The following is a 15,378-nucleotide window of genomic DNA, read 5'->3' on the forward strand; positions in this document are numbered from 1 at the left end:
ACGCAGAGAGAGATCTCTGTCTGTCCTCCTCTTCTTAAAAGGCCACCAATCTTATTGGATTAGGGCCCCACCCCTCTGACCTCATTTAACCTAATTACCTCTTCAGAGCCTATGCTTAAGTACAGTCACATTGTGGGTGTTAGGGCTTCAACATATGATTTCTGGGAGACACAATTCAGTCTGTAGCAGTCATTTCCCCACCCTAGGGGGCCACCCTTGGAGACTTGTGGGAAGGCAGAGCTGGAAGGGACTTTACAATGCACCCGACACAGAGAGGGGTGGTCACTTGCCCAGGGCCGCATAGCCTGTGGGAACAGAGCTAGGATGATGGGCTCTACTGCCTGGGGGGCTCCCAGAGCCCTAGGCTGGGTGGTTTCAGCAGGAGTGGGATCTGGGGTGGGCGGGTAGGTGCTCACACTGTCCTGACTCTGCCCTTGTGTTAGTTACAGGACTCTGATCAGACCCACGTACAGAGTGTCCTACCGCACGGTGACGGCGCTGGAGTGGAGGTGCTGCCCTGGCTTTACCGGGAGCAACTGTGACGAGGGTGAGTCTGCCGGGGGCAGGGGGCAAGAGGAGGGGGTACTGGCCGGGCCGAGCTTCAGAGTCTACGGATGCTCCTCCCTCCCCTGCCCTCCTTCTGCGAGCAGCTCTCCTTTCTTCCACATTCCTTCCTTCTTTTTCCTAAGCATCTCTGAACCAAATGCTCGGGACTGGCCAAACGGGGGTGAGCCCGGCACCCTGCCTGTAGGCACAGAGGTGGGGTCCCGTGTGCACTGCTTGGGCCAGGCATGAAGGAGAATCGTAAGCCCTGGCCTGGGGAGGAGATTCAATGTACAGCCTATTTCTTCTGCTCTGGCTCTGACTTACCCCAGAGCTGGGGCAGGCAGAGCTGGATATCTGGGCTATGAGCAAATGCAGATGAGGAGCCAGGAGCCTTGAAGCCACGCTGGTTGTAGAATAAGGCAGATGGACCTGGTGGGCGGCAGCAGCAGGAAGGCCTCACCCTGCTGCCCTGGCCCTGTTGCTGGGCAGGTGCCCAGAGGGAGGAGGGGAGGTCGGGACCCAGAGCCGCAGCCTTCCTTCTGAGCCCCGGAGCCAGGCTCAGTCTGGCACTGGAGCTTGATGGGCCCAGAGAGCAGCGCTCAGGTGGGATTCAGAGACAGCGACAGAACCCATCCCCGCAGCACTCACATCCAGGGACAGTGGGTCCTGCCTGACAAACAGGTTTGCAGCCCACCTGGTTTTCCAGAAGAGCTGGGCAGTCCCAAGGCTCAGGGGTCAGTTTTGAATTTGGAAACAGTAGTTCTCCTCAACCTCGACTTTCTGACAAAATGATCCTCTCTTATCTTTTTTTATTACCTAACTTACTGATTTTAGTTATATGTATATTTAAAATATAAGTACTCTATATGTGTATGCTTTTATTGTAAACTGCCTAAAAGTCTTTGGATTACAAATAATAGCCTAAGAACAGGAAGAGCAGTAATAATAATGATGCTGATGGTTCAGTGAGCCTGTGGCCCAAAGCTGGGCTGAAGGAAGGGGTTGGGATGTGGAAGAGTCCAGTGGTACCTCCTTTACTGGTTTGTGAGCCTGATTCTGGGAAGGGAGGTGGACAGCCTCAGGGGCTGGCCCATACTTGGGGGGCACAGGACTGCCTGGGCCTTTCTTTGGGGAGAAACAGAAGGGACGACAGGTGTGAGGGGCTGAGGGGAGGCCTGGCTCCCCCAGGTGAAGGCGTGGGTGGCAGGACTTTGTGCTTTATGTGTTGAATGACCACTGCTCACACTGGGTCCGTTGTCGAGGCCAGAGGCCCTCAGAACCAGGATTTGGACCATGGTTGTGGGAGAGACCTCTGGTCCCTCCAACAGAGTAGAGCAGACCTGTCCTCTGGATTCTGCGAGGGGCTGGGGAGACAGGGCATTCAAGGGCAGTGACTGATTTACCCTGAAGTAACTGACTCAGCGGTTTTCAGTGACCAATAAAATGAATACCGTTGGCTCTACCCGATGAAGTACTGGCTTGCCATCAAGACCTCAACTTTAGAAGCCCTCCCTAAGCCTTAGGAAGGCTCCTGGGTCCTTCTTTCAGCTCCGGAGCCTCCGAGGGCCCCCCCACCCCCCGCCACCTCGTCATCGCCTCAGCCAACTGTAATCATGTGTCTTCACGTTGGCCTCCCCCCGCCCCTCGCCACCCCGCAGGGCTGTCCAGTTCCTCTAGGGGTAACTAAGCCGCACCCGAATGGGGCCCCTTCCTTCCTCTCTTGGAAACACTGCAGTGCTGGAGCGTATATGTTTTTCATCTCTCTTCATATTCTCTTCATTAGAGAAATGAATGAACCACAAGATGAAGTGTAAGTCTCAAAATGTGTGAGTCATAATTCTCACACAAGTGGCTTGTGAGCGTGCGTTGTATTGAACTCATGGATTGTGGAACCAGCAACATGGCAAAGCTGATTCAAAAGAGATTAGAGAAACTGATAAATATGCAGATTGGGGTCCCCAAGACCACGCTTAGGTTGCTGCCCTGAACCAGAGCTCTTAGTGGGACTCAGCTGTGTATACACGGTGGCTTCCTGCATGGCTGAGATGTTTCTAGCCCCTCTGGTGGTTGAGCTGGCACAAGGGATGCCCCCAGAAATCACAGTGTTGGCATAAACTATCTGGCCCAAGGCTCCCAGACCCTCTTACCAGATAGGACATTTCAAGAGCTTAGAGATACCTCCCAGGGGCCAAGTGCAAAGGCCAGACCTCTCTTTGGGTTAGGTTAATCCTTTACTGATATGTGTGTGTGTGTGTGTGTGTGTGTGTGTGTGTGTGTGTGTGTGTGGATACACATATATATGAATATACACATATATAATGCATATATTTCATACATATGAAAATATAGGAACTATGATATATTTTAAATATATATGAAATAAGAACCTGAAATAAAATCACTACGTTAGAGCCTACAGGACAATAAAAACAAAACCTTTGGGGTTATCCTCTCTACTGAGCAGAAATTGTTTACATATCCCCAGTTTTGTACAAGTTAACATCCAACTTTGCAGAACCTGGGTTGTAATCCACAGTGAATGGAAAGTAAACAAGGTGAGCTTCCCCCAGGATGTCCCATGGCCCTTGGGTGGGCTCCTTAGAGAATGCTGTAGCGTGACATTAAAAGGTTAGGCCATCACCTTTTTGCCCACGTCCATGTTTTGGGTAATTCTTGCAGACCGAATGGACGAAGCACAGCATTTGGCGAGCAGCAGACCTGGCATGTGTGGGGGGCAATCCTTGTCCTCAGGGAGGTTCTGCCCATCAGGACAGGAGTAGGTTCAAGCAGGGCTGGGGGCCCATCCTTCCTGGGAGAGGAGATGTAACTGTGAGCTGGTCAAATGCCCCCAAAGGTGCCCGCCCTTGAGAGCTTAGCACCTCACCTCCAGAAGAAAGCTCTGACCTGGTAGACCACAGGGATATGGATTATCAATGCACTCACCCGAAACGTCTGGGCGTCCTGAGCTAATTATTAAGGGGTGTCGGCACCACTCCAGACACTGTCAGCCTCAGAGTCTCTGCCAGCCCCTCCCTGGTGGAGGAACCTTCCAGATTCGCCCACTTCGATGAGGGATGCGTGTTCATCTTAGGGCATGGGATGAGGCTTGCCTCTTTCAGGGAGTGTCAGGGTTGAGCAGCCCCTTCCCAGCTCTGAGCACGAGGGTCCTGGGAACCCTGCGGGGTTGAGGAATTCCTGGGAGCGTGAGGCCCTGGGCTGAGGTCGGGACTGGCTCCTGTAAGCCCCGGTAAAGACTTTGCATTCCCAAACATGAAACAGTAATGACAGAAGACAAAATCAAGGCGGTGTCCGTGACTTCAGACACATTCCTGAGATGGTTGTGGAGGGGTCTGGACCATGAACTCCCACTCGGTTCCCAGTCCAGCCTCTCTGGAAAGCCAGCAGGTCAGAGGTGCCCTCCTCTGTGGTTTTGCTTTGGTTCAGATGAGATTCCCCAGGAGAAGCATCTTTCTCTGCTGTGTCTGGCTTTCCTTCCAAGCTGTCAGGTCTCTGGTCTTAGGACTTGGGGCTGGGACTGCCTGGAGGTAGGTGGCCCCTGCCTCCCAGGTGGCCTGTCTCTGGGCCTGCTTCCCCCCTGCTGGGTCTCCCCATCCCTTTCCTCCCTGGACACCCCAGGAGTGCTGGCCCGAGGCTTGGGGATACTTTCCTCCATAGATAAGTCTATATACAGTTGATCCTAATTATTTGAGGATTCTGTATTTGTGAATTTGGCCTACTTGCTAAAATTTATTTGTTACCCCCCCCCCCAAATCAATGACCACTTTTGTGGTCATTCACAGCTATGTGCAGAGTGACAGAAAATTTGAGTCGCCTAACACGTGTGTTACCAGCTGAGGTTGAACAAGGTGACCCTCTGCTTCCTCGTTCCAGTTCTCACGCAAACAAGTGTCCTTTTCATGGTCTGTTTAGTGCCGTGTTTTTCGCATTTTTGTGCCCCCCCCCTTTTTTTGTGACAATTCCCTTGTCTAAAATGTCCCCAAGCATAGTGCTGTCCAGTGTTCTTAAGTGCAAAAAGACTATGATGTGCCTTCCTGAGAAAATACGTGCGTTAAGTAAGCTTTGTTCGGCATGAGTTATAGTGCTGTTGGCTGTGAGTTCAATGTTAGTGAATCTACTATATATATTCAATAAGATGTCTTTAGATAAAAGCCCACATAGAACAAGGTTATGTATTGATTAGCTGACGAAAATGTTGTGACCCAGACGCTCACAGGAACCAAATCCTGTATTTCCCCCATGAGTGATGGTTGAGTATTCACTAATTCAGAGTTCTGGGGACTTTATGAAATGTAACTACCATGAATAAGGAGAATTAACTGTATCTGGGGATCTATAACATCTACCTAGAAATATTTTTTTTCTTATTACAAAAGCAAGTACGTGTTCTGTGTAGAAAAAGTGAAAACATCCAGAATTATACCTCTTAAGGTAACCTCCAGTCTCACTTTGGTGAAAAGCCTCCAGACCTTTTTCTGTGCTTACATGTCCGTTGTACTCTACATGCTGTTTGATAACTTTCTTTTTCACATAAGTTGTCATGAACATCTCTCCTTGTCAATTGGTTGCTTTCTCTCGTATCAATTTCAGTGGTGTGGAGTTTGGGTATACACTTTATTAACTATCCCCCACTAAAAGATATTTAAGTTGTTTCCATTTTAAAAATTGCTGTAAACATCTTTTTTTTTTTAACTGAGGTAAAATTCACATATACAGAGTACACCAATTTTAAGTGTACAATTTGATGAGTTTTGATAAACGCATACATGTTTCCATCACCTCCCAGAAAGTTCCCCCCACTTAGCAACCTCTGTTCTGATTTCTGTCATCAGAGATCAGTTTTACCTATTCTTGAACCTCATGTAAATGGAACCATACAATATATACTCTTGTGTATAGTTTCTTTCACTTAGCATAATGCTTTTGAGATTTATTCATGTTGTTACATGTGTATCAGTAGTTTATTTTTGTTACTAAGTATTGTTCCATTGCATAAATAACCACAATTTTATTCACCCATTCTCCTGTGGATAGATGTTTGAGATATTTCTAGTTTTAGCCTTTAAGAATAAAGCTTCTGTGAACATTCTTGTATATGTCTTTCTATCAATATGTATGTTTTTACTTCCCTTGGGTAAATCCCTAGGAGTGGAATTGCTTGGTTGTGGTGTATGTTTAACTTTATAAGAAAGAGCCAAGCTGTTTTCTAAAGTGGTTTTACCATGTTACACTCCTATTAGCAAAGTATATTCTAATTGCTCCATATCCTTGTCAACATTTGGTGTTGTCAGCCTTTAATTTTAGTCATTCTAGTGGGTATGAAATGCTTTCTCATTGTGATTTTAATTTGCTCTTCCCTGTTGACTTATGATGTTGAGCATCTTTTTGTATGCCTAACTGATGTGCTTACTAGCCATTTGTATATCTTCTTTTGTGAAGAGTCTTTTCAAGACTTTTGCCTATTTTTAACTGAGTTGTTTAATTTTAATAAGAAACAGCCAAATTGTTTTCCAAAGAGATGTTAACGTTCTATACTCTCACAAGCAAAGTGTTCCAATTGTTCCACATTCTTGCTAAGATTTGATGTTATTAGTCTTTTTAAATTTAGCTGTTCCAGTAAGAATGGAATGGTATGTAATTGTAATTTCTTCTTTTTTAAGACTGTTTTGACCACTCTAGTTCTTTTGCATTTCCATAAAAATTTTACAGTCCTTTTATCAATGTCTACCAAAAAAAAGTCTATTGGAATTGGGATTAGGATTGTGATGAATTTGCAGACCAGTTTGGGGAGAATGGAGGTCTTAATAGTGAATCTTCTGATTCATGATCATGGTATAGCTCTCCATTCATATAAAGCTTTAATTTTTCTCAGCAATATTTTGTAGTTTTCACAGTGGAGGGCTTGCTTGTCTTTTATTAAATGTATTTCTAAGTATTTCATATTTTTAGTGCCTCTAAAAAATGGGATTGCTTTAAAATTTTTCATATTATAATCATTTTGCTGTTACTATATAGAAATATATTTGATTTTTGAATAGTGACCTTGTGTCTGAAAACCATGCTAAATCCATTTATTAGTTCTAGCAGCTTATTTATTGATTTGTTTGGATTTTCTAAATAAACTATCATGTCTTCTGTGAATAAAAACATTTTTGCTTTTTCCTTTCAAATATTTTGCCTTTTATTTCTTTTTCTTGCCTTATTGGACTGGCTAGAACTTCTAGTAAAATGTTTAATAGAAGTGGTGAGAACAGATATACTTGCTTTGTTCCTTATCATAGGGGAGAAGTTCTCAATATTTCACAATTAATTATTAAGTATGTGATTAGCAGCAGATTTTTTATATATGCCATTTATCAGATGAGGACAGTCACTTCTAAGTTTGTTGAGAGTATTTATCAGGAATAGGTGTGAATCTTATCAAATGCTTTTTCTGTATCTATATTGAGATGATTATATTTTTATCCTTTATTATGTTAATGTGGCACATTGCATTGATTTGGAATACTAAACTAACTTTTTATTCCTGGGAATAACCTTATTATTACTGGGATAAACTTCTTTTGGATACATTATTCTTTTTTATATTTCCATGTTTGTTATTTATCTGTAATTTTCTTTCCTTCTAATGTCTATCAGTTTTTAATTATGAGGACTTAGCTGTTCTCATCAAAAGACTTGGGCATTTTTCCTCCTCTATTTTCTGAAATTTTTTTTGTTTTTAAAGATCATATTGCTTTTTCCTTAAGAGTTTAATTGAACTTTGAGTTCACAGTGAAACCATCTGGACCTGTAGTTTTCTTTGTGGGGAAGTTTTTGATAACAAATTCATTCTCTTTCATCTATATAGGGCCACACATGTTTTCTATTTCTTATTTTAATAATTATTTACACATTTTAAATCAACTTTATTGAAGTGTAATTTGCATACAACTCATTACATGTATTTAATTTACACACACCAGAAGTATACAGTTCAATAAGTTTTGACCCCATGAATGAATAATTTTCTACATAATTCTCTTTTCTCTGGTATTCCTCTCACCAAATTTGCCTCAGCCTCCCTGTACTCTGATTTCTCTCTCTCCATTTCAAAGAGATTGCCATGTTCTACCTAGTGTCACCCTCATGTGCTCCAGTGCAGAAAGTGCTTCCAGGAATTACCTTGTTTGTTTTCCTTCTCTCAGGAATCAGTGCTCATATTGTTCAATGTCTGTGTCAATGTTGTGGCATGTGAGCTCAGTAGTTGTGTCTCGCAGGCTCTAGAGCGCAGGCTCAGTAGTTGTGACTCATGGGTTTAGTTGCTCCGCGCCATGTGGGATCTTCCCAGACCAGGGCTCGAACCCGTGTCCCCTGCATTGGCAGACAGATTCTTAACCACCATGCCACCAGGGAAGTCCCTCATATGCTTTAAATATGAATATGTTATAAACTTTACAATTCAATATTATACTTTTTTACATTAAACAGTCAGATTACTATTTAAGAAGTGAAAAGAAGGAAAAATAGTCTTCTCTGTACTCCATAGTTATCATTTCCAGTGATCTTTATTTCTTCCTGGAACTCTGAGCCTTCATCCAGAATCCTTTTTCCTCAACCCCAAGAAGTTCTTTCAGCATTGCTTGTAGTACAGATCTGCTTGTAGTGAATTCTCTCGACTTAAAAAAAATTTTTAGTATCTATTTTGCCTTAATATTTATCTATCTATCATCTATCTATATTATATATATATCATAAAATACACATAACATAAAATTTACCATTTCAGCCATTTTAAAGTGTATAATTCAGTGGCATTAAATACATTCACAATGTTTTGCAACCATCATGCTATCTAGTTCCAGAATTTTTTATCATCCCAAAGGGAAACCCTACACCCATTAAGCAGTTATTTCTCATTCTCTCCTTCCCTTAGCCCTTGGCAACCACAAATCTGCTTTCTGTCTCTATTGATTTGCCTATTCTGGATATTTCATGTAAATGGAGTCATACAATATGTGACCTTTGTGTCTGGCTTCTTTTACTTAACATAATGTGGGGGTTTTTTGTTTTTACTTTTGGCTGTGTTGGGTCTTTGTTGTGGTGTGCAGGCTTCTTATAGTCATGGCTTCTCTTGTTGTGGAGCATGGGCTCTAGGCGCATGGGCTTCAGTAGTTGTGGCATGCAGGCTCAGTAGTTGTGGCATGCGGGCTCAGTAGTTGTGGCTCACAGGCTCTAGAGTGCAGGCTCAGTAGTTGTGGTGCATGGGCTTAGTTGCTCTGCGGCATGTGGGATCTTCCTGGGCCAGGGATCAACCCATGTCCCCTGCATTGGCAGGCAGATCCTTAACCACTGTGCCACCAGGGAAGCCCTTAACATAATGTTTTGAAGCTTCATCCAAGTTGTGGCATATATCTGAATAATGAATAGTATTCCATTATATGGATGCACTACTTTCGTTTATTCATTCATCAGTTGATGGACATTTAGGTTGTTTCCACCTTTTGGCTATTGTGATTAGTGCTGCTATGCACATTCATGTACAGGTTTTTGTTTGAACACCTGTTTTTGATTCTTTTTAGTATATACTTAGGATTGGGTTTTCTGAGTCATGTGGTAATTTTCTGTTTAACTTGCTGAGAGACTGCAAAACTGTTTTCATAGTGGCTGTACCATTTCACATTTCCGCCAGCAAAGTACAAGGGCTCCAGTTTCTACACATTATCTACAATACTTCATTTTCCATTAATTTTAAAATATTTTTATTGAGTTTATAATTGTGGATTGATTTTTTTTTTTCTTTCAGTTATTTTAAAGTTTGGTCATTCTATTGTCTTTTTGCATCCATTATTTCATGTGAGAATCTGCTGTCATATTGTTTCCACACTAAGATTGTTTCCTTTTCTCCTCTGGTTGTTTTAAGTTTTTTTTATCCTTGCCTTTCAGCAGTTTGGCTATGATGTTACCAAGTGGGATTTAAAAAATCCTGCTTGGGGTTGTTTGAGCATCTTGGATCTATAAGTCAATGTTTTTGACCAAATTCTGAAAATTTTGTCCATTTTTTCTTCAAATATATTTTTCTGCCCTATTCTCTCTGCTCCTCTTGAGATTCCATTTGCATACATGTTAGATTGCTTGATACTGTCATTGAGGATCTTTTTTCCCCTCTGTTCTTCAGATTGGATAATTTCTGTTGATCTGTCTTCAAGTTCATTGACTATTTCTTCTGACTTTTACAATCTTCTGTTAAGCCATCCAGTGAAATTTTCATTTCAGATATTATTCTTTTCAGTTCTAGAATGTCCTTGTGTGTGTATATGTGTGGTTTTTTGTTTTGTTTATATTTCCCTGATAAGATTTCTGCATATAATTTATTTTTTATCCAAGAATGTATATGTAATAGCTGCTTTTAGGTCCTTGTCTTCTATTTCCAACATCTGGGTCATCTTACGGTTTGTTTGTATTGACACTTTTCTCTCGACTTGGGTAGCATTTCCCCCTTTTTTCTTCTCGTCCTTCCTTCCTTCCTCTTTCTCTCTTTCCCTCTTTCTTCCTTTCTTCCTTCCTACCTACCTTCCATGTTAACAACTTTTGCTTGTAAACTGGACCCTTTGAATGATATTTTGTAGAGATTCTGGTTTCTTGGGAGAGTGCTGATTTTTGTTGTAGCAAGCAGTTAAATCACTATACATTTGTGAAGGCTTGGTTTTTATACTTTATTGAGGTGGATATGTAAATCTCTTAGATCTGGGATATAGCTTTTTCACCTAAGGCATAGCCTTTCTCTGGTTTCAAAGGCAAGCTTAGTAAGGTGTTAACTAAGCCCCTTAACTTGGAGAGACTCAAGCTCTAAATCACCTTCCTTTTATTGGGTAGCAGCTGATATATCAGCTCAGCTTTTGTAGCCTTCCCACTGTTGTTTTCTGCTGAGCTCACTGGAATCTCCGCTACACATGCACAGTTCAGGGATCAGCCAAGGATTTCAGGGTAGTTTGTACACAGAGTTTGAGGCTCTCTGCTCTATGTTGTTCCTCCCTAATTAGATTTCTTCCCCCAGTTTCCAGGTCCTCTGGCAGCCTTAAGACTAAACAACTGTAGTTTTTGATTTGAGTTTTGGCCACCCTGCACTGCTTGAATTGGGGTGTGCCCTTGGGGGAAAAGCCATGTAATGTAGAATTCACTCGGTGCTATTCCCTTTTTTGCAAGGGTTGAATTCCCACCAGTTTCTACTGGCTTTTTGTTGCTCTCTAGTGCCTTCAAATAGTTGTTTAAAATTTCTTATCTAGAGTTTGTTATTTTTATCTAAAGTGGAATTAGTCTGACACAAGCTACTCTTTCCTTACTGGCACTGGAACTCTGCGACCATCTTTTTAGTTAAATCTTTGTCCACACCTTTAATGATTTCCTTAGGATAAATTCCTAAGCAGAATTATTGGGTCAAGGAGCATACACACCATGTCAAGGTTTTTGAATCATACTGCTAAATTAGTCCCTAGAAAGGTTGCTGATTACACTGCTGTGGACAGATTGAGAAATTCTAGAGGATAATTTCCCATTGTGGTACCTGACACAGTGCCTGGCACTTAGGGTCTGTAAAGGCTGTTGACTGACTCTGAATCTGGAACATGATTTTTGCCAGTCCTGATCAAAGGAGTCAGCATTAAGCATGGGATACAGTACCATTACTTCATCACTAAAACTAATTTTAAAAGTGTTCCTTAAGTCACATTCCACCTGTAGATGTCCCTCCAGTGAGTTCAACTGGCTGGCAGCAGAAGTGACACCAACACCTTTACCAACATCATATAATCACGTCAGTATTCCTCACCTCTGAGATGGTATTTTATACTTTCAAAAGGGCCTTCAGTCACGTTATTCTGTATTTCCACAGTATAGATGCCGCTATATACTGTCTGTTTCCACCCCCCCAAATTCATATGTTGAAACCTATTCCTCAAAATATAGGTATATTAGGGACCTGTGGGAGGTAATTAGGTCATGAGGGTGGAGCCCTTATGAATGTGGTTAGTGACCTTGTAAAAGAGACCCAAGAGGGCTCCCTCACCCCTTCTGCCATGTGAGGACACTTGAAGAAGACAGACACCTGTGAACCAGGAACTTGGCCAAGTTCATCCAGCTGAGAAGTGGCTGATGCAGAATTGGAACCTGGGTCTCTTGCTCCTGATTAAATGATCCTTACTCTTAGTTACCTGCGACCTTTAAGGTCTTGGGGAATCCCACTCAAATTTGCCCCAGCACAAAGGACAGGTCAGCTGGCTCCTTCATGCAGTACCTGCTGTGGCCTGGTCCCTGGTGTTTTAAAGGCCAGATCTCATGTTGCTTTGGTGTCGTGGAGGAGCTTTGCCTCAAACTCATCAGGAGATGATAAGTTTCATTCAACTAGGGGATGTTTCCTCTGTGTGTGTGTGTGTGTGTGTGTGTGTGTGTGTGTGTGTGTGAGCTGGAGTCCTGGCCAGGACAGGAAATGAATCCTCTGGGCCTCCATATGGGCAAGGGCAGGCCTGGGGCGAGGTGGCTCAGCCAGTGCATCCAAGCACTGAACTGATTGATTTGAGTCCAAGACGATGCTGACATTTCACCCCTGGCTCGAGCTCTGTATATGAGTGTGTTTGTGTTTTGAATGGCTGAGGGTTCAAAGCCAGAAGGAGTTCTCTTGGGAGGAGGCTGTAGCCTCCTGGCCAATCTGCAGAGCTCAGCATTTTAGGGAAATGATGTTCAGTGAATCTGATGATGTTTCTGAGACTTGCTACCATGGCTGCCACTAAAGGGTGGGACAAGCCAGTAGAACCATATATTCAAATTAGCCTGGAGGTTCCAGGCACTGTGCAAGATGCTTGGGTCACATTGATGAAAAGGAGACCTCAGGAGCTCCCAGATGGGGGTCGTGTATGTGTTGCCGGGTGCTGAGGATAGAGGGTGAGCAGATAATCTGGTCAAAAAAAAGGCTTTGCTAAAGACTTGTTAGAGGTGTTCTGGGACCCACCCGAGGTCGGAATTGGGGCGGGGGCCATCTTCCTCCAGCTCAAGACCTTACCCTCTGGGTCCAACTCAGCTCACTTTCTCAGGTCTGCACTCCCCTGGGCATCCCTTAGTTCCTGTAGGTTCCATCTTTCTCACTCACTGGTTTCTTCCCGTCAGCACATAAAGCATCTCCCATCTTTACGAAAACGATCTTATTGAATCTGCATCACCCTTTACCCACCATCCCATCTCGGGCTTCCTTTCTTGGCCAAGCTTCTTGGAAGAATTGGCTTCCCTGCCTTCCCCGACTTGGCTTTCTTGCTTCCAGGGTCTTCTGCAACCTGCAAGGTAAAACCTCTGCTCCACTTACCACTCAGAGAGTCTTTTCACTGAGTGACCGGTCACTGGCCGGGAGCTGGAATGCAATACATTTCTTGAATGAATGAATGATTACAAAGGCCGTTTTCATGGGTGTGAGATATGAGGTTCAGATGGTGGATGGATGATTCTCCCCATTGTAGAGACGAGTAACTGAGGCTTAGAGAAATGTTGATATTATTTATGTGAGGCCCTTCTGGAGCCCATGGGGGAGCTGGAGACTGAGTGATGGGAAGAAGAAAGTACCATCACCACTGACCGCTCTCTGGCTGGCTGAGCTGGGAGGACCACTAGGGCGCTGACCATTCAACCGCTTATAACACCTGCCTCTTTTCTGGCATCTTTGGTAGACTTCCGGCCCTGACCTGATGTGGAGAATGGGCTGAGGGTCTGCTCCATTCAGCATCTGCTCTTGCTCTCCGCTTCAACAGACAGTGTGGCCTCACTGATGAGATTCCGGGCGCTTTGATACTCCATCCCAGCCTGGAGTGGTTCCAGACATCGAGATGGGTTTTGTTGTCAGGCAAGCATCTTTCGGCACCTCCCGTCATGCTGTGTGGGGCTGTAAATATCCACAGATGTCACCTGCCTTTTCTTTTTCTGGAAAGCGCTTGCATGGGGGCTAGCCCAGGTCGCTGGCGCATTGCTCAACTGCTGGGCTGTCTGCACATCCAGAGGGCTCTCAGCCCTCCCCGAGGCTGCTGCTTCTGCATCCACGGGCATTTCACAGGGCATGGCAGGGGCCACAGTGATGCCAAGGGAGATGATTGCTAAGCTCGTGAATTTTCTGAGACTCTCCTGGCCAGGGTTACACGACCTCCAGGGAAACCTAGACATTTCCTGTTGGCCACAGGGATCTGGCGTCTCTCCGGGGCAGAGGCTCCAGGTGTAAGACAAGGCTCTCCTGTCACTCCCTCTGATGTGCTGAACACAGGGAGGGAGATGGGGGCCTCTGCTGAGGTGGGCAGAGCCTGGGACAGTCAGGCTCTCTTGCTCTAGTCAACCACCTCTTTGAGAGGTGAGTATCGGCCAGTCCGGAGACTGGGGTCTGGACCACATAGACCCGGTGTGGGGTGAGATGCCAGGGAGCTGTGCATGGGCGAGAAGGGGGGGCCAGGCAGAGGGCAGCAGATGTGTGTTCTGCCCTCTGAGTGGCTGGGCCAAGGCAGCCTTTGTGGGGGAAACTGGGTCCCTCAATTAACATCTGAGGCTCCAGGGAGAACGTGTTCGTCCCCTAAGTGACGTGCTAGATGCCAGCGGGCTTCTTTCCAGAACACTCAGGAAGGGAGTGGAGGACTCTCTAGAACACAGCCTGCATGTTGGCAGGGAGAAGTTGGGGTGGGGTGGCGTGGTATTAGGAAAATAGGGGAAAACATAAAGAGAGGAGTAGTTACACTAATTCAGCAGATCAAGGAGCTGCATTTCTTCCTCCTCCTCCTGCTTCTCATTAGGATCCTCTCTGGGGCCAAGTCCACATGCTGGGGCTCAAGGTCACACACTTTGGCTTTGGGTGACTGCAGTAGTTGCCAGGGCCAATGCACTGGAGAGGACTGGGTTGGCCTGCTGCAGGGAAGCATTTCCAGAACCTTCCAAATGGGGCTGGGGTCCCAGGCAGTGAGCACATCACAGCCACGCTGTGGCCGGGAGAGGGGAAGGACCTTGGCCAATGGGCATCAGCCATAAGCTTATATGTGCGATGCTGCCCAGGCTGGGCAGAGCCAGTGGCTGGCAGAGGCTGTTGCTCCACCCCAGCCCCACCCTCAGGGTCTAGGGGTGACTGTTTGGGGCCTGCCTGTGCTTGGGCAGAAGCCTTGGCCTGTTATGGTGGATGGCGCTGTCTGGGCCCCACCCAGGGAGCACCTTCGACCTGGCAACTCCATCGTCTAAGTATCTATGCTCCTCCTCCTGGGACCTCCAGGACTGCGGTGTCATCAGCAGCTCCCCATACTCTTATTGGGGACCTCCGTGTCTCGACCCCAGGTGACACATGGGAGGGTGAGGGGAGGTCTGGACCCATCATGACAGTCCTAGAACTGGGGTATACTGAAGATTGGAGAACAGTGGTGTCCACAGGATGCGACTGAGCAAAGCAAACCATGAGCCCCATGCCTGAGCTGAGGAAGGGCTTACAGGGAGGATGTCCCACCGTGACCCATGATCTTAAAGAGTGACGCGGCTGTGAACCACCCTCTCCTTCCCCAGAAGAGTGGTCCAGACCTCTTAGATGGCAAGGACAGGCCATGATGGACAAACAGATGTGGGATCATTGGACTAGGCTTCCTCTGCCGAAGCCTGCTGCCAATCCTGACCCTCAGCTCAGTCTTTTCTAGAAAGAGGATGGAGGTGGGTGGCAGTCCAGCCCTTCTGAAGGCTGGACAGGACATTTTCTTACAGTTGATCCTAGTGTTGGGCAGAGAGGGCCCAGCTCTCAGGATGGGAAGTTGAGAGCATGGCGGGGCCTTCCTGGTGAGGAGG

At 45.3% G+C, this 15,378-nt stretch overlaps 1 protein-coding gene across 2 annotated transcripts in view; it reads left to right on the plus strand.

The window, feature by feature from the left end:
• The window catches only part of COL26A1 (collagen type XXVI alpha 1 chain), a 168,064-nt gene that overhangs the window by 73,297 nt on the left and 79,389 nt on the right, over positions 1–15,378 (plus strand). The window contains exon 3 of one of the 2 annotated variants that reach the window (XM_057529031.1): positions 444–547. In XM_057529031.1, coding sequence (XP_057385014.1) covers positions 444–547 — 104 coding nt within the window. The remainder of the gene's footprint in view (positions 1–443; positions 548–15,378) is intronic. The other variant, XM_057529033.1, reaches the window with a different exon arrangement.

This window comes from Balaenoptera acutorostrata, chromosome 15 (assembly GCF_949987535.1).
Source record: "Balaenoptera acutorostrata chromosome 15, mBalAcu1.1, whole genome shotgun sequence".
NCBI lineage: Eukaryota > Metazoa > Chordata > Mammalia > Artiodactyla > Balaenopteridae > Balaenoptera > Balaenoptera acutorostrata.